At 42.6% G+C, this 27,346-nt stretch overlaps 1 protein-coding gene across 1 annotated transcript in view; it reads right to left on the reverse strand.

The window, feature by feature from the left end:
- PLEKHH2 (pleckstrin homology, MyTH4 and FERM domain containing H2) overlaps positions 1 to 27,346 on the reverse strand; it is a 572,539-nt gene that overhangs the window by 112,375 nt on the left and 432,818 nt on the right. The window contains exons 21-23 of the mRNA XM_086927801.1: positions 25,079 to 25,176; positions 17,167 to 17,344; positions 5,617 to 5,772 (exon numbers count right to left, since the gene is read on the reverse strand). Coding sequence (XP_086783927.1) covers positions 5,617 to 5,772; positions 17,167 to 17,344; positions 25,079 to 25,176 — 432 coding nt within the window. The remainder of the gene's footprint in view (positions 1 to 5,616; positions 5,773 to 17,166; positions 17,345 to 25,078; positions 25,177 to 27,346) is intronic.

Consider the following 27,346-nt stretch of genomic DNA (forward strand, 5'->3'; position numbering starts at 1 on the left):
CTTCTTTGGAGCGTTTAGCTAAATTAAAGTCGGGCTCTCCTCTTGACCCCTGCCCAGCCAAGTTTTTGGCTAGAATGGCGGAGGTAATAAATCCCCTTGTCAATCCCTTGCTGAACCTTTCTCTCAGCACCGGAGTGGTCCCTTCAGTCTGGAAAGAGGCGATGGTTGTTCCATTACTAAAAAAGGGTAAACAGTCATAATATCGATTCCAAAATATAGAATGGACATAATATCGAAGTAAAAATATAGAATGGACAAAATATCGAATGGACACAATATAGTGGGTAAAAATATCGAATTTATGGTAAGTAATATCGATTTTTAAAATATAGAATTCAAAATATCGAAGTATACAATATAGGCATTAAATATATCGATTTTTTAATAATATCAATTTTTTTAAAGTGTTTTGTATGTTAGTATATGTGTGAAAAGTGTATATTAATTTTTGTAATATATGTTTAATGTATTTTAAGTAATGAATTTTATGTTATTTAATTTTTGCGTAATTTAATTCTGTAGCAGGTTGTGGGTTTATAGGGGAATAGGGTGGGAAGTAATTTAATTATATTAAACTAAATATTAATTTTTAGCAATTATTATTCATTTTTAATACAATGTTGCTTTTTAGTTCTGTAGCGGGTTGTGGGTTTATAGGGGAATAGGGTGGTAAGTAATTTAATTGTAATTAATTAAATATTTTTATTTATTTATTGGTATTCATTTTGAATATATTGTTATTTTTTAATTGGTAATTAATTTCTATTAATTGCTAATTAATTTGTATTAATTGTTTAATTATGTTAATTTTCTACATTTATTTTCTGTAGCGGGTTGTGGGTTTATAGGGGAATAGGGTGGGAAGTAATTTAATTGTAATTAAGTAAATAATTTTTTTCATTCATTGGTATTGATTTTAAATTTATTGTTAATTAATTTTTAATTGGTAATTAATTTCTATTATTGACAATTATTTTTTATTAATTGGTAATTATTTTGTATTAATTAAAAATGTGATAATTATGATAATTGTATTAATGTATTTTCTGTAGTGGGATGTGGGTTTATAGGGGAATAGGGTGGGAAGTAATGTAATTGTAATTAATTACATGTTAAAAATACTTTTTGTGTAATGATAATTAATTTACTGTTAATTTTTAATTGGTATTAATTTGTATTATTAATTAGTTTTTGTTATTGAAAATTAATTAGTTGTTACATATTTATGAATAGGTTATTAATTTTTAATAACTAATATGTAGTTGTATTTCTAATTAATTATTACATAATGTTAAATTGGTTATTAATTTCAATTAATGTTTTATTGGGATTGATATTTAATTTATTTTTAATAATATATTAAATCATTACTTTCCCTACTGTTAAACTCAATGGAGTGGGAATAGTAATTTTCACCCTCCCGCTATCCAACGCTTTCCCTACTGTTGCACTCTCTGGAGTGGGAATAGTATTTTTTACCCCTACGCTATCCAACGCTTTCCCTACTGTTGCACTCTCTGGAGTGGGAATAGTAATTATTACCCCTACGCTATCCAATGCTTTCCCTGCTGTTGCACTCACTGGAGTGGTAATATTAAATGTTTGAATATCCAACGCTTTCCCTACTGTTGCACTCTCTGGAGTGGGAATAGTCATTTTTACCCCTACGCTATCCAACGCTTTCCCTACTGTTGCACGCTCTGGAGTTGGAATAGTAATTTTTACCCTCCCACTATCCAACGCTTTTCCTACTGTTGCACTCTCTGGAGTGGGAATACTATTTTTTACCCCTACGCTATCCAACGCTTTCCCTACTGTTGCACTCACTGGAGTGGGAATAGTATGTTTTACCCCTACGCTATCTAACGCTTTCCCTGCTGTTGCACTCACTGGAGTGGTAATATTAAATGTTACCCTCCTGCTATCCTACGGTAAAATATTGTACATTTTTTATTAATAACTTAAATTAATTATATCTTAATTTTAAGGTTATTTGAGTATTTTTAAGTATGTTTTACTTAATTATATTTATTATTTCATTAATTTAAAATTACTTTTAAGACATTTAAAAAAATTCGATATTTTGACTGACTATATTTCTTACAGACTATATTTTGGATTCGATATTTTTGTACTTACCTGTTTGTAGATAGGAATTCAATATTTTGGCATTCTATATTTTGGTAACTATATTTTGGTAAGTCTATATTTTGTCATTCTATATTATGTCAGTGATCCCTAAAAAAGCCTAGCCTGGATCCTGTGGTCTACGCCAACTACAGGCTTATCTCCCTCCTGCCTGCCTTTGCCAAAATTGTGGAGAAACACGTTCACACATCCCTCTCCAATTTCCTTGAAACCCACAACTTGTTACATTCTACGCAATCCGGTTTTCGCACCAACTTGAGCACCGAGACGGCGCTATTGGAAGTGACTGAGGCAATCAAGGAGTATTGGATGTAGGAGGCAAGGCCATGCTGGTGATGCTCGACCTGTCGGCGGCCTTCGACACCGTCCCCCATGAGGGTCTCCTCACCAGACTCAGTGAGGTGGGTCTGAGGGGGCCGGTGCTCAGCTGGTTTAGATTTTTTCTAGCTGGCCGCTGCCAAATGGTCTGGGCCTCTCCTTTTTCCGCTGTAGTGCCGCCACTGTAGGTCGGAGTTCCCCAGGGCTCTGTTTTGAGTCCCACTCTCTTTAACATCTTTATGACCACTCTGGCGACACTGGCGGAGTTGTATGGGGCCCAGATCGTATCATATGCCAACGACACCCAGCTCCTCTTCACTTGTGGGAAGGATTCGGAGTTTGACGGAGAGAGCATCCGAGGGTGCCTTGGGGCTGTTTTCAAATGGTTCCAGCTAAACAGCCTTAAGTGCAACTCAGATAAATCTGAGGTGCTCTTGTTCGGCTGTCGGTCTGATCCGAGCTGACAGGACTGGTGGCCGGTAGATATGTTCCCTCCAGCGGCTGCATCTACGATAGCCAAGAACCTCGGTGTTAAAATCGATAACGGCTTGACGCTGAAGTCCCAAATTCTTGGCTTAGTAGGTACATGCTTTGGCCTCCTTAAGATGCTTCGTAAGTTTCTTCCTCTGCTCCGGTTAGCGCATAGGAAGACCACGGTGCAGGCCCTCATTGGGTCGCGGCTTGACTATGCCAATGTCCTGTACTTGGGCTTGCAGGAGTATCTTCTTCAACGTCTGCAGGAGGTCCAGAACTCGGCTTTCGGGCCATTTTTGGCCTACATAGCCGAGCCAAAGCATCTGACCTCTTCAGTCTCTCCATTGGCTGCCTATCCGCAAACCGATAATCTTTAAGGCACTTACTCTGGCCCACAAGGCCTTTCATGCTTCCGGGCCAAATATATTCAAAAACAGCTGGCTCTCTATCTCCCTGTTAGATCTCTGAGGTCAGCATCGCAGTCTCTTGCTGCGGTCCCAGTCATAAGAAGAGCACGGACAGGGGGCCGGTTTTTCAAGCGCCTGGCGCCTCAGCTCTGGAGTACCCTGCCAATTGTGCTTCGCAGGAACTCCAATCTGTTGGCTTTCAAAAAGGATCTGAAATCCTGGCTATTTATTCAGTAGGCCATGTTCCTTTCTCGCCTGCCCCTTTTTGCTTCTGTTGTAGGTTATAAAGCGCCGGGACGCACCCCGGAGCAGCCGAGCGCTATATAAAATACCACCTAACATTAACATTAACATTAACAAATTTACCCTGCTCAAAAATCTTCTAACAACCTGGAAAATATAGGTTAAATATTTTTTCAGGCGCAATCAGATATGTAATTGACACATTGATAACAGGATTTCCTGGGAAACTGCTACACCACCACTGAAAATGAGCTCCATGCAGGGTTTTAACCAATACAGTTAATTTCTAAACATATCATATATAACACCTCAAATATTGAATATCATGGATCAGACTAGATCAGACACATACCAAAAATTACCTTTGCTGTCAGGCACAGGTATGCATTTAGTAATGGGATGCGAGTCAAAAGATTTTTGCCTCCTACCAGGAAGATTATTTTAGCCCTCAGACTTGTATAAATAGCAAAAAGCCCAGAGAGAAGAAAACAAAGACAGAGGTCTCACTGGTTTCTCTTGAGCTATATAAAGGGGGCAGGTCAATATGAGAAGTATAGATATGGAAGCAAAGGAAGGGGAGGTGATGGGAACATAGAAAGAACAGAATATTCATGACTTCAAGACCTTAGGAAGGAACAAGAGCAATTTTTCCCCAAAATTACATTTGACATGTGGCTGTTGCATCAGGCGAGGCTGTGAGAAAGAAGGCAGTAACGGTTTCCGGCATGAAAATCTGAAAGTGCCATGAAGATTGGTTAGCAGGGTACTGATATTTGGGTAGAATTTACATATTCCTCAATTGTATGAATTGGTCCAGAATGAGTTTCATTACAGAAAACAGCTAGGAGGAACAAATGCAAAACCCCACAAAATAAGAAAAAGCCATTTGAGAGAGACTGGATTCAAGCTGGATATTTAGTCGCTCCTGTTGATGTAATTGGTTCTAGTTGAACCACATTTGGAAAAGTTTGGTTTGCAGGAGCTTCCTGTATTGAAGATAAAAGCATTGTGCTCTCAGCCAAATGATGAGTCAGAGTCAAGTCAGAGTCTCTGACTATAGCTGCAGCTCATCTGCACATTTTTCTTAAACTTTATATTTGTGTACAATTTACATGTTCCTCAATTGTATGAATTGGTCTGGAATGAGTTTCATTACAGAAAACAGCTCTATCCCATTAGAATTGACCCCAAGTGGCAATCAACAACACACTCGTTTAGGTGTCTTTTATCACAGTATCTGATGAAGGCCAGTTCCAGAGGGAGAGCAGTTGCATTTACAGCTAAATGATATCCATCTCCTTCCTCTCAAAGGCAGCTCTCCTAACTATTTGGTATTTTTTATTCCAGGAGATGGCTGCCTGGTAGGATGCTATGTTTATCATTTTCAACACACAGATTTTCATTCTGGATTGTGATCACTGTGCCGGGCCTGAAGTCGCATCCTCAGAGCATTGCTTCTCTGCTGAGAGTAAATGTCCATAGTTGTGAATGGCTAGCCCACACAGGACCTTATTATCAAGTGATTCTGATTTCATTTTCACACCGCTAAAGAAAACTTAGGAGTGGGCTACAATATTCCATATGTAAGATGGCAATACAACTCAACCATGTAACAGAATTCCACGTTCATACTGAGAACTTATCATACCTAAATTTAATAGTAATCGACCAATATTAAATATCCCTTAACTACCATGAGCTAGATCTTAATTGTTAGAAAGTAGTTGCTCAATGCCACTTACAGGCAGTTAATATCACTGTAAGCCGCCCTCCCTCCATGATCACACTGGTTACAAGGCATCTTGAGGTGGCTTAGAGTCACTTTCCTCTTCCATATTTCATAATAGATCTACATAGCTTAACCACTCAAGAAACTAAGGTTTAACCATTGTGTACCATTTACCTATTGCTTTGTGAAAAGTACAAACCCCAATGCAGTGTGCCAAGAACTCAGTGGATACTAGATTCTTCCTGTAATTGCAGACACCATCGACAAGCAGTGCTACTAGCCGCTCTGTTCACTTACCTTAATATTTCCTCTGAGACAGTGCTCCATATCCTTGCCAGAAGGATCATCTGTGAACAGTGCAAACCCAGACTGTGCTGGATTCCTCATTCCCGACTCCTGGTTGAGAGTGCACAAGAATTCTTCCACTGAGGTAGAAGCATCAAACCCAACCACCTGTAAAGTTTTAGGGATATGTTTTATCAATGAATAGTGAGAAAAATCCATATCAGATAACTTTACATTGTATTACTTTAAGTAATTTAGTTTTTATATCAGACATACTGAGTGGCAAGGGTTCTAGATGTAGCAGATACATTCTGCATTTTTCAGTCATATGGTGGCAGGGTAAAGGTACCTTTATGCTGCACCTGCCATCTTGTCTTCACCACTACCACAGAGAGGAGCTCCCTCTGTCATCTCAACCCAGGCCTCAACCAGATCGCCAATTTTCTACGTAGTACCTGCCATCTTTATATGGTTTCCACCTTGCATGCAGTCTATCCAGCGGTTATCAGGGTCATGTGTGCTGTGAGATAATAGGGGTATAAGAGATGAGGTCATTCTGCGTGCTGCCCGGCCCCGCCCCAGGAGTTAAATTTCACATGGCTTTTCTCCATTTGCTCTTGATTGTGGTTTAGATGTGATTTAAAATTAACAATCAAATTAGGTGAAGGTACAGGTAACCATAATCTGCCATTTGATGGCGAAATATATCAAGATCATTGAGTAGTTCATTAAGGGTGTCCATGTAATAATCTGAAAAGGATGGGTGACAATGTAGAGCCCTGGGTGACACTTCCAATTTGTACTTATTAATACTCTTGTACTCTTTCAGATAGGTATGAACAGAATCACTTTAGAAGGGTCCCTTGGAGGCTCAACCTCTTCATCAGAGTGTCCAGGAGTCTCTTGCAATCTATGACGTTGATTGCTGCTAACTAAATCAGTAGGCGAGGGAGGTAGGCATGGCCCTCATCAGGGTTCATGAGTATGCTGTCAATTTGTATTAGATTTGCTGGTTCACTGCTATGCCCTGGTCTGAAACCTAACTACTTAGTAACAAGCAGGCTGATGCTTTCAACTTGATCATTTATTTAAAAGGCCACATGTTTACCATGATTTTTTGCCATGAAGGGGGCGGGGGGGACTGAGATAGGGTGTTAGTTGATATTTGGGTCTACAGTTTGTTCTTTCATTAAAGACTTCACATTGCCTTGTTTAAGGCAGTCAGGGACAATGGTACTGTGCAGTTAAGTATTTCTGAAAGGTATCATGAGTAGGAGCACAGTAGAGAATATTTCACCCACTAGGCTTGGAGGTGGGGATGGAGATAGAATCCTCATCAAAGGTAGAACATTTAGTATTCCAGATGGGCGCCCAGTTGCTCCACGTTTTTATTTTAATGGTGGCGGCAGATTCTATAGCTTTAATTACTAGTACGCAGAGTGAAATTCTCTCGTTGAATTCCACAATGCCAGATTACAAGTTGGCTGGTTTTTCCACACCCTATTTTTCATGGTGTTGGAGAACCATAACCAGTGCTTAATTTGTGCCATGGTTTCCAGTGCTCTGCACCAGCACTTTATTGTCAACACTGGCTCAAATGACAGCCTGCCACACAGTGGTGATGTTTGTCTAATTTTTTGAGGAGCACAACAGCTGTTGTTCACTAATTAAATATACATTAAAATCACTAATACTGAATTGTCACACTTGTATGAGTGTGGTGGCTACTAGTGACAGTACTGTCATTGGCGAATGTAAAAACCACAGTTGATGGAGAGAATGCAGAACATTGTCATACATTCACCCCAGTTCAGAGATCTGGGCCTAAATCCATCGTTTTTTTGCACTCCACACCACCCCAGTTCAGACGTGGCCATATGCAAATCAGCCTTGACCCTGTGCCTCATGGGAACAGTCCAGCCCGAACTGCCAAGCCATGTCTTTCCTGGACCGGAATCAAGCATCCTAGGACCGGTTTCTGGCTATCAGTCGTATTCAGCCAGGATAGCTTGACTCCAGTGGTGTGGAGAGCATGGGACTCATGTCTGAGCATACCCATCCCACTCGGGGGGACAAATGTATAAACCACAGTTGATGGAGAGAATGCAGAACGATGTCTTACATTCACCTCAGTACAGAGATCTGGGCCTAAATCCATCGTTTTTTTTGCACTCCACACTACCCCAGTTCAGACATGGCCATATGCAAATCAGCCTTGACCCTGTGCCTCATGGGAACAGTCCAGCCCGAACTGCCAAGCCATGTGTTTCCTGGACCGGAATCAAGCATCCTAGAACCGGTTTCTGGCTATCAGCTGTCTTCGGCCAGGATAGCTTGACTCCAGTGGTGTGGAGAGCATGGGATTCACGTCTGAGCATACCCATCCCACTCGGGGGGACAAATGCAAAAACCACAGTTGATGCAGAGAATGCAGAACATTGGCGGCACTAGTGGGAGCAATGGATGGTGCAAGCTGCAGTGGCCTCCTCACAAGTGTCCAGCCCCATTCCTCATTTTTAGGTTGAGCATTCGAGACCTCTTGTATTTAATTTAGTATATACTCATATGTGTATGTACTTTATGGGCTTTGGAGATCATCCCTAGGACTTGCCTGCTTCCACGTAGGGACTTTTTTTCTGTTCAACTGCCTCTATTTAACTGTCTTAATAGAAAACGACCCGCAGAGGTCAGTGAAATACCAGAGTTGCTTTCTGCTTAGGGATTTTCTTTTTTATATTTTTCTAGCAACTGCCTCTATTTAACTTTCTTGAAACAAAATGACCAGCAGAGGTCAGTAAAATACCAGAATCACTTTAGCATTCTCTAGATTCCAGTCCATAGAAATTGTCCTCCATGAGCACCTGTAGACTATAATATTTTTTTCAAATCTTGTATTTTTAGTGATATGAGCACCGAAGGACCTGATGTTATATTAAAAACAGAGCTTTGGACTATACCATTTTCCGCTGAAAGGCAATATTTCTCTCCATGTGTTCCCATACCGAAATGTAATGGGTGCCTTTACTTTTACTTTTGCTTTATTTGAGATACCCACTTGAGCAGTTGGTGACTCTTTCAGACATAATGATTGTTGGTTTCCTGTAATAAGTATTTTTCATGAGATCTTTTGGGCAAGTAGCATGCCCAGTGATATTATTGTTCATGTCAGGGATATCACTGTTCATGCCAGCTTAACATTGCGAGTCAAGACGTTGTGAGGAGATAGTTAAAAGATAATATTTTTCTGGTTGTTTCTAGAAGTGTCCATCTGGATAGGATCAATAACAGTAGGTTCCTAGTATATGAGTAAGAGCAGGACTGGCAGTGGTCAGACCTATTTTCTCTATTTCTATGGCTTCCTCTTTGTTTTCATTTTCCAGAGCGGGCCTGGAAATCCTGAGCCGGGTCCAGGTGAGGTGAGGTCCAGTCCCCGGTCAAGACGGGTGAGGAATCAGGTTTTTACTACAAGAACTATAACTGTGAGAAACAAAAGTTTAGATATGTATATTTTTTCAAGTAAATTAAATAGGAGTTATGTCTTTTCAGATGCCATCTGCACCTTTTGAAACGGAGGATCGACAGAAGTAGGCTGTATTGATTCCAACCTCATTACATTTTACAATTATCACTTCAATTTATACATTTTTGTACACTTCATTGTCGCAGCAGCAAAATTCAAGAACAGAGGCCCTGAAGAAAGCTGTGGGCAGGATTCCCTACTGGCTGAAACATGTTGGCCCTATACATATTCTTTGCAGTTATTTGTTGAGACTGCTATTTGCACTGTTCTGTTTTTAAATTAGGGGGGAGGGGACTTCTTGAATAAATAGTTTGTTGTTTTTCTCCTCACTACTCTATTTTAGCTCATCACCCTTTTTTGTTTGCACTGCACGTAATTCCCAGCTGGTCTAAACTGATTATCTGTTCGTTCTTGTGCGTTTGGTTTGATCCATATGAGCAAATTTCCTTTGGATGAAAGGAAGTCTCTATGATCAAGAGACCCATCATCCCGATGGACGGATAACCAAATGATAAGACTGATCATCACGACACCTTGATGGGAATCCTAGCACTTGCTCTGTGATCTCACCTTGTCTACTCCTAGTCTGCCTTGGTTTTCTCCTTTTTATAGTTAACTCTCTTTCTGACTGATTACTCAGAGCAGATGGAAGCGATAGTTATCACATTACTGCTTTAAGACCCCCAGTTCTGTTTGTTGTTGCTAAAGTATTTACAGACAGTTGTGGGGAACTCATCCTTGAAGCGAGATTCTAGAAAATTGTGTAAAATGTCAAAAAATGCAATGATAAAAGGGCCCAGATGCCTATTGCTGCTACCCACTCATCACTTGCAGAAAGGGTGCTTGCTGTTGAGGCAGTGAGGCAAGGAAGCACGGACAGTTCAAAACTGACACTCGAAAGTGGGGGTTGTCGATTCCAACCTCATGCGTGTGTCACCATACCCCAATTTTCTCCGTTTTGTGACTGCTATCATTCAGTACACTCGCCTCGCTCATATTGCGCGAGCAATGCCATTTTCCTGTTTAGAAATGTATTTGAATGCCAAGAATTTAACTGTAATAATTGCATCTTTGCTGTAATCGAGCAATCGTAGAAAACAATAAAGAACATTTCAAGAGATATGAGTGTGGGTTATCATAGCGGTATTCTATTAATATCATCATTTGAGGAAAATGAATATGCTGTTGAAATGTAATGGTGCCATCATTGAAGACAGTGTGCAGCAGTTAAGATAATTGAAGAAATAGCTCCTTGAGTGAAAAGTGTATTTATTATATACTTGCATTGATATTTTTTTTAGGATTTAAAGTTAATATTTTTAAGTGCAGAAAATAGAAATTACGCGTGTCAAAATTCCTCTGCGCTGAACGATAGTTTGGCAGCAAAGAGATAAACATACAGTTGCATGAGTAGACAGCGGCACCTGCTGGACGTGTCAAATCACACAAGACATCGTCAATCACATTTATTTTAGAGGTGTTTCTTGTAAGAAGACCTGCAATGATTTCTACATTGAAGTATCTTAATGCCAATATTTTCCAATGGTCAATGGAAGCAAATTTTGGTATATTTCTGATCTAGTGACTACCGTGGCATAGAGATACACGAAAAATGCGAATCTTGTAAAACAGGAAAATAAATAAAATGGTTGATTTTCTGTTTGACTGCCAGCGCTAGTCATTCAATTAACTTCAGCTATGAACACACAAAACTTACATGCAAACAAAAGAGCTCAACGCCTTAGGCCCTAGCATAGGATAACATCTAAAGCGATTAGGGGAATTGAGGGTGAGAAGGGCTAGGTGTTCCTTCACAATAGCAGAGTTGGGAAGTTCCGAGGGCAAAGGACAGCTTTTCCTGACGGCTCTTGTTCTGTGCCTCTCAGTAGGGATTTTGGCCCACATGCATCATTGTGTCATTTTGCATTTCTTAATTTGCGAAAAATAAGGAATCGCAAATTAAGAAGTGCAAAATGCTATGCATCCTTTTTTTCGGTATTTCTTTGTGATTCGGTAAAAATCGCAATTTTTACCGAATCCCAAAGAAATACCGAATTCTTAAGTTAATTTTCGCAATTCCCATTGATTCCTATGGGCCAAAAGGCCCATAGGAGTCAATGCAAATTGCGAGTGGCACTTAGAAAATTTCATGGGTGCAGGGGGGGGGTCCAAAGGACCCCCCCATGCACCCCTGAAATGTATTTTTCGCATCATGTTGCACACACACATGTCCTAAGGACATGTGTGTCCGTAACATGAATGTTGAAAAAAAAGCATTTTCAACATTTTAAACACTTTTTCCAAATTTACCGAGTGGTTCAACCACTCGGTAAATTTGGCACCCTATTTGCGAATTTTCACTTTTTAAAATAATGATGCATTGCTTTTAAGAAATCGCACATCTGCGACTTCTTAAAAGCACCCGCAATTTTAGAATTCGCAAACATGTTACGAATTCTAAAATTGCTTCATGCATCCCAAAAAGCACTTTTGCATTCGCAAACGGCCGATTTTAAGGAATCGCACCGTTTGCGAATGAAAAAGTGCTTGATGCATGTGGGCCTTTGTCCCAGAGGCGCCAGGGCCGGTGTAGGGATGGAGCGCAGCCCACGTTTCTCAGTTATCATTTTAGGACTGAGAATGACGTTGGGAGACTCAGGGGAGGGGCTGATGGGTTAATGTTATTTAGAAGCACAGTGTTTCGTTGGAGAGCAGACTAGAGGCCATTTAATTGGTACAGGAGCCGGAGGACTTTGCATCGGAGGTTTTCCATTTGCAGTGCTTGCCTGGTGGGCCAAGCCCCCCTGCAACCCGAGGTCTCCTGGCCCACCCAGCAACACTTTCCAGCTGCCCCACCTGCTACCTACTTTCAGGGCAGAGCCTGCTGAGCGTTCACCCTGTCTTGCTCTGATGGAGAAAGTGGGGCACTCAGTCATGGATGCATGTTTCGGTGGGAGGGAGGAATATTCCGAAGAGCCAGTGAGGCGTCCCCATTGGTTAGTTGAACACATGCAGCAGAAGCTGTGTCGCCTGCAGGCTACAGGTCCCAGTGAAATAGCTCAGGGAGTCGAATACCTGCTGCACTGCTCTACATTTAACTCGAAGGTCACATGTTCCAATGCTAGAAAGACAGTTTGGTGGGCTAATCCACCTGCTCCAAGAAAGACCTAGAGTGAAAGACTGTGGACGAGAGAAAGTAAAACCACAAGATGTAGTGCGAGTTTTTGAAAAATATTTGTATTTCAGCTGGCCTGCATCTCAAACCCAGGTGCTGCCATCAGAGCAGTATTGTGCATGCCAGTGCCTAATTTGTAAACAAATAAGTGCCAGGACTCTCGTAAGGAGGGCACTGCAGCTTGCATCACACATTACCCATGCCATGCTACCAGTGATAGCTGCAACACAACTACTAACCATCACACTCCTATCAGTGTGACAATTGGGACTATTCTAGGCCCCCAAAGCTAAAGAAATGGCTTGGGCGGCAGGTAATAGTATGTTTTAATGTATATTAAATTAGTAATTGACTATTGTTGTGGTCATCTCTAAATTAGCAGAGAGAGCCACCTTATGGCAGACTGTCACAAGCGCTAGTGTTGACAATTAAATGCTGGTGCCAAGCACCGGAAACCACTGGCTCAAATTAAGCACTGGTGTATGTAAGTCTTAGTTGAAGAGAGACTACAAAAACTAGAAAGCGCTGAAATGGTGTAGAAAGCAGCACGTTATTGTGCATTGTGATTGCTGTGAGTGCTGGGTGAGCATGAAAGTGAAGGTCGAGAATGAGGAGTGTGTCTGGGAATGCACCCTGCATTGAGGCAACACTTGAAGTAATTCAGCATGTTATTGACGGCGGCGCAGGGTTTAAGATACAAGTTTAACTATTGCTATTATGGCATTAATGAGGGATCAAGGGAGGAGGAAGTAAATAATGTGCCGATCCTGCACAAACTTCTAGTCTTATGATTAGGGTTGCCAGCTCATTATTTTGATGTCGCAGACGGTACAAAAATAAACAGTCACCTAAAGTCGATTTTCAGCACTCATCTGTGCATACTTCGAGCAGCAAATATAAATAAAAAGCACATTTGTGTTCTAGGGCTGCCTGAATGATCCATGACTGACAATTAAAGGAAACAAAGATAGAAAAGTCACATTACAAATGAATGCATACTTTTTTATTTAAAACCCTATTTAGTTAAGACGACATTTTTCCAGGCTCTTTAAACACATGGCTAGCATTTTTCTTTTGGCAATCCTACTTTGGATTCCTTTTGTTGGAATGCATCCTCGCACTACAGCAAAGGAATAGGTTGAGTGGGGGCCCAGTGGGTACTGGAACCAGAAACAAAACAAAGCCTCGGTAACCAGATAACAAAGGTATGTAAATATGCAAATGGTCTTTAAAGACCTGTGAAAAACTCAGGCGTGCAGGACATAAGAGTCCAGACACTGCCCAGATGAGCTGCCAGCAGCCCGGGCTGAGACACTTGACAGGAGGTGGGGTTTCGAGAGGGGGGGGAGCCCTTTCAGCCCAATGAGCGTTGCACGCCTGATTGGGATGCGGTAAGAGTACACGTTGAGAGGCTCTCCTGTGAACTCCAGAGACACCTCCATGCCCGTGCGACCTTTCTTAATAACATGCCCACTAAATCTCTCAGATGACGAGAATAGACCCATTAATAAATCAATCGAAATGAGGGAACTCTAATAGGCATTTAAACTCATCCTCGGAGACAAGGTTGCTGGGCTGAACGCCCTCCCGACTGAGTTCTAAAAGTCCATTTCTGATACAATTTTCCCCCTTTGGAATGTTTATCACATCACTTTGTCAAGTGCAGTGCTGTTACGAGTACATAAGCAGAAGTGATTATAGTAGTAATTCCTAAAGAGGAGAAGGATCATCTATATGTTAAGAATTTTACACCTATTTCCCTTTTGAATATGGAGGCAAAGATAAATGTGGAAATTCTAGCGAAACACCTGGAATTTTTGATTCCTAAACAAATCCATCAGTCACAGTCCGATATTGTTAAAGGTAGGCTGGCATGTGATAGTACTCGTCTCTTTTGCACGTTATCGAGAAAGCAGCCCTAGCTGACTCTCCAGGCACCATTGCAATAGCCTTGGATGGCGAAAAGGCTTTTGATAATTCTACTGGTCCTTCCTTAAGGCTGCTTTGGACCGCTATAATTTGGTTGATTTTTTCTCTATGATGGTTATGTACCGGCCCCACTGCCAGGATAAGGATTAACGGGGCTCTCTCTTTCTCCTTCCCCTTATATCAAGGTACTCATCAGGGCTTTACTTTATCTCCATTGCTATTTCTCTTGGTTATAGATCCTCTGCCAGTGTTGATTAATGATTCCCCGGACATTAGTGGCTTCACTTTTGGTTCACACATATTCAAAACAGCTGCTTATGCAGATGATATTCCTATTTTTCCTCAAACTCCTGACAATACTGTTCCCACAGTTCTCTCTTTCATCCAATCTTTTGTGGATACTCATTAAATAGAGAGAAGATAGAGGCTATGCCTCCTAATGTTTATTGTCATTTTCTTGTATTGGGTAATCGGGCCTTCAATGGGAACCTAAAATGATTAAGTATCTTGGCATATGGTTCTCACCTGGAGGGTTTAATGACCATCATTGAACAAAAAATATTGTATAAAATTAAAGATCAATTATCTTAATGATCACCTACATTTATATTGGGTGACGGGGACTGCAGCATTTAAAAATGATGATCACGCCCCTTGTGAACTTTTTGGGCATGATGCTACCTGTTCGAATGTCTTCAATGTTTTTTTCTCAACTGTAGATAAATTAGCATCCATTTTTTTGTTTCCTAATAAAAAGCCTAGGACAAATCTTAAGAAAGTTAGACTTCTGTGCTCAATGGAAGGATGTGATCTGCCAAATGTGTTTGATTATCAAACAGCTTTCCTTGTAGGGTGGCATGAGTTGTCTTGATACCTCACCCTCTATGGTGGTTCCTTGGTTTTTGATTGAATTTGTTGCTTTTATGATTTTATGTATTTTAAAGTCGAATAAAGCTTTTTCAATCAATTGAACACCATCTTATTTTTACATACTCTCTCTTTTCAGCTTCAACCATTAACTTCTTAGCTTTGGCTCACTCTTCTCATATTTTGTACGACACAATTCATGTCAAACTTCTAGATAAGTCTCTGTCAATTAGTCTATCTAAATCTTCAGCCCTTTCCTTATGGAATAATTCAAAAACCTTTACTATGATTTTAGTCGATATAGGCCCGGTATCGGCAGAGAAGGATATCAATATAGTATCTGATCTGATGGAGGATGACCGCCCTCTCTCATTTGCTCTTTTACAAGCCAAGTGCACATTGTCTTGGTTCATTGCCCCCTTCACCCTTTCTCCTCCAACCATTGAGTTAAGGGGGCCATGTTGTGTCGAAAATATAAGAGACCTTGTGCAGCGCTCTGATTACGCCTTCTTCACCTCTTAAAAAATGATGGTCATCCTTATTACAAGAGCTAAACTCCCCTGCTAATTCCAGACGACTGCTAGCACAGCATTTCTTCTAATCTTCTTAACAATAAACGAATCCCATCCATCTCTTAGACATGTTTCTACACTGCACTTTTCTTTACTGGACACCGGCTAGAATGCTTAAGTTACATCTACTTCACTCTGATCTCTGTCGCCTTTGGTGAAACTGCCGGAGCACTTGATCATGTTTATCACTTGCAAAAACACCTCTCTAACTACTGGATGGAAGACCATGATCGGATCACCTTCATTTTTAGGGTATCCTTTCCCATATCTATCCCTCTTATCATGTTGGGCCCATATGTATTGAGCCCCTCTTTGGGGTTATCTGATACTGATATGTCTCTATTCGATCTTCTTTTGCTGGTGGTAGCATTGGAAATCTCTGAACAATGTCTCTTTCTCTGTGTGGTGGGCATGGGTCACTTACCTTAGGATCACACATAAAAGTCTAACTTTTTTTGCCAAGAACACCTGCCTCATCACAGTCACTCTGGCATACACTGAACGTGCTCATGGCCATTGTATAATGAACTCTTTATTACCACTCCATCATGTTTCCTCCAGCAGGAATTATTTAACTTTATACCTCCATGGCGCTTCTCCCCTATTACCTTACCTCCTATTTTTCTTCCTTTCTTTCTTTTCTTTTCCTATTGTCCATTTTATTCCTTCTTGTCTTTCTCTTTCATTTTATTTTCTTCATTTTATTTTTATGATTATGCTGTATATCTAATTATGAAGCTTACCTTTGAAACCTACGAATCTTCAATCTTTTTTGCCTCTTTTTGTATTTCTGATATTAATGCATAGTATCACCTTGACCGTGTGGTCCTCTTCATTACGTTGTGTACATTTGATCAACATCCCCTAAGGTCATGGACACGTTGTTAACTTTATGTCTTTTTTTGGATTTTTAGTTTAGGCACAACGATATCCTTGGTCCAACTTTTTGTATATATACTTGTTTGTATGTTTTTGCTGAATTCTAATGTATATGTGGCATACTCACACTTGTTTGGGTTTCCTGCTAATCATTGTATGTATTGTTTTTTTGTTTGTGTGCTGAAAATTAATAAAATATTAAGAATACTTTAAAATGGAGGTGATGTCCCTTGAAAATATGCCCTTCTGATGGGCTGACAATTTGTCTCTGGTGCCCAGGCATGCAGGTAGCACACCTGAAGCACAGGTCACGAGGGCGGGCCAGGACCTCATCAAGCAAACTCAGTAATGACCCACAGCCTCAGTTCTACATCACAAACTCAAGTAAACCAAGCAGTTACTTATTATGTCTGACAGAGGGAGGTTCAGTTCTCTTCCAAAGCATTTGTAAACTACAAAGAGAGAGGTATTGATAACACCGGCAGAGAGCTTGTAATCTATTCAGAGATGGGCATCTCACCTATTGGTGGTTCTAAGTTTCATCCATCACATTCATCAGCTATTGGTACATTGTAATGGTCATTGATCATGCGCACAGATCAGAAGAAACCATAAAATACCTGGTATGTGCCGTTCATGAAGTGCACCGGGATGCTGAAAGGCAAGGAATGATGGTACGGATGTCGAAGCAGGATGGATAGGATTTCCATTCTGGAAGGCCTGGCCTCGCGATCCCCGTTCTTTTGGGTCCTCTCCACACAACGCTGACAGTAGATGGCATATTTTCCTATTTCTGTCCTGTGTTAAAAACATAAATGTCCTTCTCGATGATACCGCTATAACAAAAATGGAAAGCACAGTGTACATTTCTGTTGAAATAGATATTTGAACGGTAATATCCTGTGATCTGGCACAATGAACTGACTTCCTTCAGACTGTGTGCTATCTAGGTTAAGCTCTTTAACTATTTATTGCTTGCTTGATTCTCAGTGATGAACAATTTATATCTGATGCACCAGCAAAATTCATTACTACTAGAGCTGCTTAGTTTCTCATTGATGTTTGCTACTGGAAGATGAAGATGAAGCCCTGAAAACATGCCACAGTCACTCATGTGACATTATGTTTTACAGTACTACACTGCTTGCCTTGTTATGTCTTCAACCTACACAAATTCAACACAATGTATTCCTACTGGTTCAATCGGATACAAATTCATCAAAACGAGTACCTAAAGAGTCCATCGTCTACTGGTGACTTTCGAAGTACCACAAACAAACATTTTCTCTTCTAGTCTTCAGCCTATACATGGAACCTTTAAGAGACAACTGGCCAACAAGATCCACCAGTATGCAGACAATATGCAATTCTATCTGACAGCCTCCAGAAGCAAGGTCACAGATAGGTTCAAACACCATCCACACTTCCAGTTATTGATTCCAAGAACCTCCCATAGTCTTGCCTCTTCCACATGAAGTTGGATGGATTAACACCCTAACCCTCCGCCAGTGCTCAAGACATGTGTATTCAGTATCAATGACAAACTCTATCTTCCTTAATCTGTCTTTAAAAGAAAGCCACGCAATAAGCCTTCATTTCCCATCATCCATCTGCAGAGTAAGTGACACCACCGAATTTCCCATCATCTATCTGCACAGGAAGTAACCTCACTTCCTGCCTTCTCCCTAATTCAATGAATTCTTCAGGGCATCACACAGCCTTCCCCATCAAAGGGCAGACACAGACAAGAGCATTGAGGTTTTAGGCTTGTTACAGCCAGATAGAGCCTATGGCCCAAACATTTGTTCTACTGAAACATACAAGGTACCATAATAATGTACGTTTCCCAGCACCCCATACTGCTAATCCCCACACTTGCAACCAGTTCTAGATGACTCACTTTCACATAGCATTCGTGCAACACATAGACCAAACCTCATGCACATCCTTAACTTCCACACACCTTCACACTACAGAACTCACATTCCAGCTCATGCTCATAAACGATTGCTCTGCAGCACTCCATACACCACACATCGCAGACCTCTTCACCTATCCCAAACTTGCCACCCTCTTCATCACAGAAACATGGTTAACGCTTCTTTACACGTTCTAGACACCATTCACCCCACAGGCTATGTGTGGACCGTGCATATAAAAAGGGAGGAGGCCTCCTTGTCATCCATAAGTCCTCTTGGTCCAGCGCCCTAGGCAGGCAAGTAACACTCAATTCTATGGAGATGCTGACATGCCATTTCCGTCTTTCTGCAACTTAGACCACCACATTCTATCTCATCTACAGGCCTCCCGGGCAGAACAAGGACTTCATTTATTAATTCTCAGATCTCCTCACCACTTTGTCTATTTGACATGCCCATACCACTCTCTTGGGTGACTTCAACCTCCCAGACAATACAAGCTCAAAAAGAACAAGAGAGAACCTTTCCAACGTCATCGATACACTCAATTGTGGTACAGCATGTCACACAACCAATACACTTCAAAGTCAACATCCTCAACCATGTCTTTCAAAATCACAAAAAAGCAATGCAAACCACCCACACCCCTGGTCTTGGCTGACCACTTTGCCATCCCAATCTCCATGCTTAGCATTCTACCAACAAACCAAGGTCAACGCAAAACAGAAGTTCAAACCTTCAGATTCTTCAATGACTTCTCCATAGAAAACCAAATGGTGTCTCTCATCCTATAAACTCCAATGCCAACACCCTTCTAATAACTTCAGCAATTTTCTGGAAATCTATGTGAACATCCCTGCATGACTACAAAACGCAAGTGCAAGACAAAGCCTTCAGCACCCTCGTATTCTAAAAACCTTTCTGACAATAAATGATCCATCTGTAGACATGAAAGGAAACTGAAGTGTAACATAACCACCCAGGACCCCTTGATACTAATGTCCTTCCGCTTAACTGGTAGACAACTCATTACATCACCCAAAGCAAAGTACCATACCAGCACCATCAATTAAGCCACCAACAGAAGCAGGATGCTGTTCAAGACCATCAAGCACTGCATCAAGCCCCTGTCAGACCAACACATTCCTTACCCCACAGAAAGGTGCAAGGCTAGCAACATCTTCTTCAGTTAAAAAATACTGATCTGACAGCAGATCGACAACACCAAGTCTACTTTAATTCTTACACCCACCCCTTCCTCTAGAATCCCGCAATGGTCAGCTTTCAAAGCCCTATATCACCCATTTCTCACTGACATACTCAGCCCTCTAAAAGCCACAGCTTATGAAGATTATGTTTTACTATGTTTATACCCTTACCGACCCGTGCCCCCACCACGTCTTCAACAAGGCCGACGCTGTCATTGCACCCCACCTGCGGGACATCATCAACTCCTCCTTCGACACCGCCACCTTCCCTGAGAGCTGGAAGCACGCGAAACTCAGCGCTCTACTAAAGAAACCAACAGCGGACCCCACCGAACTCAAGAATTACGGCCCCATCTCGCTCCTCCCGTTCCCAGCCAAAGTCATCGAGAAGACCGTCAACAAGCAGCTGGCCGCCTTCCTCGAGACGAATGGATCCCTCGACCCCTCACAGTCTGGCTTCCGAGCCAACCACAGCACCGAGACCGTCCTCATCGCTGCCACCGATGACATCCGAGCCCTGCTGGACAACGGTGAAACAGCGGCCCTCATCCTCTTAGACCTCTCCGTGGCGTTCAACACTGTCTGCCACCGCACCCTAGTGCAGCGCCTCACCAACATCGGAATCCAGGAGAAGGCACTGGAGTGGATCACCTCCTTCCTCGCTGGAAGGACACAGAGAGTCCGCCTACCACCGTTCAGATCTGCAGCCACGGAAGTCATCTGCGGCGTTCCTCAGGGCTCCTCGCTCAGCCCCACCCTCTTCAACATCTACATGAGCCCCCTTGCGGCCATCGCACGCCAACACAACCTCAACATCATCTCCTACGCCGACGACACCCAGCTGATCCTCTCCCTGACCAACGACCCCTCCGCCGCCAGAACCAACCTCCACGAAGGGATGAAAGACGTAGCCGGGTGGATGACGACCAGCCGCCTGAAACTGAACTCAGACAAGACGGAAGTCCTCATCCTGGGCTCCTCACCCTCCGCCTGGGACGACTCCTGGTGGCCCCCCGCCCTGGGCACCGCACCCAAACGGACAGACCTGCACGCAACCTGGGCTTCATCCTGGACTCCTCCCTCTCCATGACCAGACAAGTCAACGGCGTCTCCGCGTCCTGTTTTAACATCCTGCGCATGCTACGGAAGATCTTCCGGTGGATCCCCACCGAGACCAGGAAGACGGTCACCCAGGCCCTCGTCACCAGCCGACTGGACTACGGCAACGCCCTCTACGCCGGAACCACCGCCAAGCTCCAGAAGAGACTCTAGCGGATCCAGAACGCCTCAGCCAGACTCATCCTCGACATCCCCCGGAGCAGCCACATCTCGGGACATCTGAGAGACCTGCACTGGCTCCCCGTCAACAAGAGAATCACCTTCCGTCTCCTCACCTACGCACACAAAGCCCTACACGACCAAGGCCCGAGCTACCTCAACAACCGCCTCAACTTCTACGCTCCCAAACGCCACCTCCGATCGACCAACCACGCCCGCGCCGCCGTCCCCCGCATCCGAAGAGCGACAACAGGAGGAAGGTCCTTCTCCTACCTGGCCGCCAAGATCTGGAACACCCTCCCGACCGACCTTCGCCTGACCCAAGACCACCTCTCCTTCAGAAAGAAACTCAAGACCTGGCTGTTCGAGCAGTAGCGGCACCCCACACCCCCCCCCCCAAGCACCTTGAGACCCTCCGGGTAAGTAGTGCGCTCTATACATGCCTTGATTGATTGATTGATTACCATTGTCAAAGCCTCCCACACTCAAGGCATCTTCACAGAAGCACTCAAGATAGGCCAGATCCATCCAATCCTAAAGAAAGGTTCACTAGACGTGGATGACCTTGTCAACAACCATCCCACCATTCACCTACCATCCATTGGCAAGATCACTGAAAAATCAGTCTATGTTCAACTCCAAGATAACATTAATGCTAACCATATAAAACCTTATAAATAAATAAATAAATCTAGTGAATGACTACTAGTCTTGCTTCACATCACACTGCAACCCAAAGACCAAAACCTTACACATCATGGATGAAGCCTTCTTGACCAAAGATGAAGACAACTCTTGATATTGTGGACCTCTCAGCTGCCTTTGTCACAGTTAACCATCCCACCCTCATATGCACTCCGGAGTCTCAAATAATATACACAAGTAATGTACTGCACTGGTTCTTATTCTGCCTTTCCAACTAACACCTGTTAGTTCAGTTGGGCACCTCCTGATCACAAAAGATTTCTATCACCTGTGGAGTCTCCCAGGGCTTCATACTGTCTCATGTCATCTTCAACCTTTGCATGGAGCTCTTTGGTGTTCTACACAGATATTAGCATCAAGATTTGCCAATATGCTGTTCATACACACGTCTCCTTGAAAGTCTCCTCTGCTTCAGACATCCAATGATTCAAATGCTGCCTGCACATTATTCAGACCTGAGCTTCTGCTCAAGCCCTCGTAGTCTTGCATCTGGATGATGGTGATGCCCTACTTCATGGACTCCCAGACTCCACATGGCCTGAGTTGTGGAGTGCCTTAAATGTTTCTGTGCGGAGTTTGAATTGAGCAAATGTGTGGAATCCCTGAATTGTGGTGGAATGTGAGTTTGGTGTGGGAGGTTAAGGATGAGTCTGGCTGCCGATTTATTGATGGTCTGTAGTCTTCTATTGAGTTGTCATTGTCCAACTTGCTGGTGACTAGGGAATGAGTGACAGTTTTTCTTGTGTTGCTTGGGAGCCATTTGAAGATCTTACTCAGCATCCTCAGGGTGTGGAAGCAGGATGCAGTGACGGTGTTGACTTGTGCACTCATGTCCAGTTTGCTGCTGAAGATTATTTTGAGATTCTTGGCTTGGGCTTTGGGTGTTGGTCCGAGTTTAGTCAGATACCAGTTAAGGGTCCTACGTTGAAGTGTTCTTGTCGAAGACAACTACTTGTGTCTTGTTCATGCTGAGCTTAAGACAGTTGTTTTTCATCCAGTCAGTGACTTCGGTCATGCTTGTGGTGAACTTGTTTCTCGTACAAGAGGGATAGTATGAGTGGTGTGTTGTTTGCATATGAGAGGATTTTGATGTTGTGCACTCATATGACACTGACCAGAGGGAGCATATATGCACTGAAGAGTGTGGAGCTGAGTGATGAACCTTGAGGGTCTCGGCAGATGAGTTTACGGGCTTCTGATGAGTAAGGTGCCAGGCTGACAGCTTGTGTTCTATCAATTAAGAAGGAGCAGATACAGAGGAGAGTGGGTCCTTGGATCCCAATCTCATGCGGGCACCTGATGAGAATGGGGTAAGAGACCATATCAAATGCTGTAGAGAGGTCCATGAGAATGAGGGCTGGTGTGTCTCATTTGACAAGGATCATGCAGATTTCATCTGTTTCTGTACTGCAGCTGGGCATGAATCCAGACCGTGTGGCATTGAGGAGCTGGTGGTTGCTGAGTTGGCTGGTGAGGCATTGGTTGGCCTTTGCCAAGTATGGTAGGAGGGAGATGGGTCAGTAGTTGGAAAGCGTGGCTGGGTCAGCAAATGGTTTCTTGAGCAGGGGCATGATAGTGGCATGTTTCCAGGTTGCTGGGAATGTGGCTGAGTTGATGGAGGCTTTGAGGATGGGTGTTATGCTTTAATGATTTGTAGGAGTCCTTTTGAGAAGGCCTGGTGGGGGCAAGGGTCTGATGAAGCCCCCTGACTGGATGGTCTTAATAGTAGCAGTGTTTCGACAGGGATGATGACAGGCCACGAAGTCAGGGTTCATTCTATGGCTGTGATGGGCAGTCGAGCTGTGACCGTGACAGGGTCTAGTTGAGGATCGAAGATGCTGTACATGGAGGTGATTTTGTTACAGAGAAATTTCAAGAGCTTCTGGCAAAGGTCTTGTGAGGAGGTAATACACCTACAACAGAGGCTGTAAAAGGTGTGATGTTTCCACGCCTGACTGTCATCAGCCTACTAAAGGAGTAATCAGAAAAAACAAAGGGTTCAGCTGCCAGGCAATGTCTATTTGTCAGGTAAAATGTTCCTCAATTCGGAACAGCAAAGTCTGCAGTCCCACCCCTCTCCCTTATTACCCCTGAAATTACAGTATTCGTGAAGACTAATCAGCAGCCACTTGTTGCAACAGGCAAATCAAATTTGTAAAGGAGCCCTGTCCCACTCTCATCAATTCATTGTCTAAGATTCCTCACTCCAGCTTCAGGAATATTAACAACACATTTCCACTGCCTGTGAAAACAACCTCATCTTGAGCTTGCGCAAAGGCAAGGCCTAGGGTATTTGAAAAGGAACCCATAGGTCTCTATAGCCCTGACTCACTCACACACTTCCTGCATTTACCACACACGCATGAACAACATACTCTAGTGATGTCAAAGCTAGGAACATGGTTAGCGCATAGAAACAGGACTTTACAGAAGTGGAGAATTAGGCCTCCACTCCAGTGACGTAGATAAAAATGTCTGGTCACACAAACTGTGACTGGGAAAGTAGTTCACAGTCAGTCAATGAAGGCATGCATGCTCCACCTATCCAGTACACAGGACAAGTTGGGACTTTACTGATGCCAAAGGACAGGCTAGGCCTCTGCGCACATGCTAGATTAGCATGGCACCAGAGTCATATTCAGAAATCACAACACCAGTTACACGCAGCCAGCTTTTAGGACAGGGGTACACAACTGTATACCAAGCAGGAGGCATTCTGGTCCCAACAAACACATTATGTATGGTCATAACATTATTCTGTGCTTACTACAACTATGTGGTTAACACACAAGTTGTACTAAAACTAACTTTAGAAAATCCACACGTGCTGTATTTTCACTCTGCCTCTTAAGTGCCAGCCAATGGATGGCCTCCATCAGGATCTTATCCATCAGCTGCATCAGGTGGTTGGTCACTTGATTCAAAAGCACACGCTCTCTCACAACATCTGTTTTTCACTCTGCATTTGACGTTGTTAACTACAAACATTTTGAATCACAAATCACGCAAAAGAGGGCGATCATGTTTGATAGATAAACCCCTGCCCCAATTTTTCGACCTCCAACCCTCCTAAGCCTGCTGTTGCTTGCCACCCAGGTAAATGCAAAGTAGAACTGATAGGCAGACTTGTTCTGCTCACAAAGCTGAACTCTTCAAATACACATCCACTACATTGCCTAGCTACAGAAATCTTTGAAAGATTCAGAAGGCTTCTTGGGATCTGCCAACTGCAACCTTGTAAAGGACACCATACCTACAAATCTAGAAATAAAGAATATCATACTACGAATCCAAGTTTTATATCTCACAGATAGAGCCCCAAAATACCATTTAAGGGGTGAAAAGAACGTGCTAAATAAGTACAACACACTATAAAAATAATACATTTCATAAACATAAGTAAAACATTGACAACTCCGCACCTCGAATCAGCATTTCTTTGCAGATGGAGCTTGAGAAGCCAAAAGAATGGATGTTGTGGTAGAAAAAGACCCGCACACAGAGCTAACAGCTGCCAACCCTGTAGAAAGAAAGTAAGGAAAGTAATGGCAACAAATTGAAAAAAGTGGCATGCAATATCCTTAAAACACCCACAGTTCCCAGTTTAAAACCCACAACCTGAATTGCATCTCAAACTGCCATGAAGGAAGTCATTCATCTCCTTACAGGTATAACCTGTAAGGAGTTCCACTGCACCTCAACTAGAATGAACTAGAAAGACGTGACAGGAGAATGTTGTATAAGCCTGCCTTCCTCTCTCACAAGATGGGTTATTATTCATTATGACTCCAGATCATTAATGCTGGCAGCACAAAAGCCAGGTGTTGGTTTCCCGCTTTGTACATTTGTGAATCTAACTTGTCATGGTACCATTGCCCCCACACTAATGCTTCTCAAAGCGTTCTACTAAAACTAGTTTTTTAAATGACACTGCTACTCGGATTCTACAGAAATATGATTTGTCGTTGTCATCAATTTCAACATTAATACCTTCTAACTAAGTTAAATGAAGATGAGTAATCACTTTACACTGTGCTACTGTTGTGCTGCTTAAAAGCTTCAGGAAAGAGAGAAGAAAAAAGAGAGAGGTAAAGAGAGTGTGTGTTGGTGTGTGTGTGGGGGGGGTATTTCCCCTTCAGCAAAGTATCCATCTTTAAACTAAAATGGAAATGGAAGTCTTATAGCTACTTCTAGAAGAATCTGTGACAGCGGCGTAGATAGGGGGGTTGGGGGGGGGGCGGTCCGCCCCAGGCGGCACAATTTTGAGGGCAGCAGCCGTGCTGCTCTGGCCCATTGCCTTTATAATTTATTTGGGGACACTCACAGTCAGTGTACCCAAATAAATTATAAAGGCCGTCGCAAGGGGCCAGTGCAGCATGGCCGCCGGTTGAAGTGCAAGCTCTGCGCACGCACGTGACATGCTTGCAAAAAGTTCCAGAACGTGCACCTCGTGGCGTCTGTGCAGCCCACTATTTCTGGTGCTGCCAAGGAAAGGGCGTGCAGGGGTTGGGATGGATTCCTGCACCCGTACCAACACTCCCCGATGACGGTGGGTGAACCAGCACGTTCAGGCTGTTTTTTTAACACCAGAGGCTTCAGGCAGCGAGCACAGGCAGTAGCTTAAGCGTTCTTTAGCAGCGATCACGAAGACAAGAGGTACATTTGAACCAAGTGTTAATCCCTAAAGAAGGCTTACCTCAGAGTGACTTTAGGGTTGTGATACTGGAAGAGGGATTTATGGTTAAATTATATATCCCACACAGTAAAATATTAATCACAGAAGTTGTAGATGTTCTGTACCTTTTCGCATACACCAGGAGGGCATTAAGGAGGTTGTAACGCACATGTTTCGTCCTGTTTCTCCGTGCTAAACCAGAGAACATTTGGTGGAGTGTGTAGTCCAGGATATTTCCCCTGAAGAAGGGAAATGCAATTCCCGAAATGCATTGGGCACTGGATTGTTTGAAGTCAAGCTATTTCTGAACTCTGACAATTACAATTTATGTGATTCGAAGTTAATGATTGTGCAATTGAATTTTGACAGAATTTCACCTTGTATTGATACTATGCAACAGATGGAAAATATATGAAATTTGAGTTATAACTTTGCATGGATTTATGAAAAAAAGCATATAAATTCATTGCGTGAACACATGGTTTAATTTGGTGTTATCCTTTATTTCAATTATTGAAAATAGAATAGTGAGTAATAAATTGAGTGTGGACCTAGTGTCCAGTAGGAACACTGCACACTAGATATAGGTCATCCTGTATTTTTCCATGAATCAACTATGGTGCCTGACACTCAGATGGGACCCGTTGCAGCTGACACATTCTAAAAGGTCCTTATCTGGGTTTTAGTATGTGTACAATTATGGCAATATGTTTCTTGCTGGGGTGGGCTCCTATTTCTTATTTCTTTAAATAGCTTGGATAGAAACAGTTTAAGGGTCGATTTATTGAGCTTGCAGTATTCTAAAAGCAGGTATCCATCAATTCCTGGTACCTTGTCCATCGTCACTTTTGCTATTGCATCCTCCGTGATGTCATGTTCTAGGGAGAGTTTCAGATCTAGTGTTAATTGTGCGATACAGAGATTGGAGGAATATGCTTTCTCATCCATTGCAGTGTGAGGCCAAGCACCTGTGTAAAGTTTTATAGTATGATACTTCCAATATTTCTCATAGATG

Source organism: Lissotriton vulgaris, chromosome 6 (genome assembly GCF_964263255.1).
Source record: "Lissotriton vulgaris chromosome 6, aLisVul1.2, whole genome shotgun sequence".
NCBI classification, from domain to species: Eukaryota; Metazoa; Chordata; class Amphibia; order Caudata; family Salamandridae; genus Lissotriton; species Lissotriton vulgaris.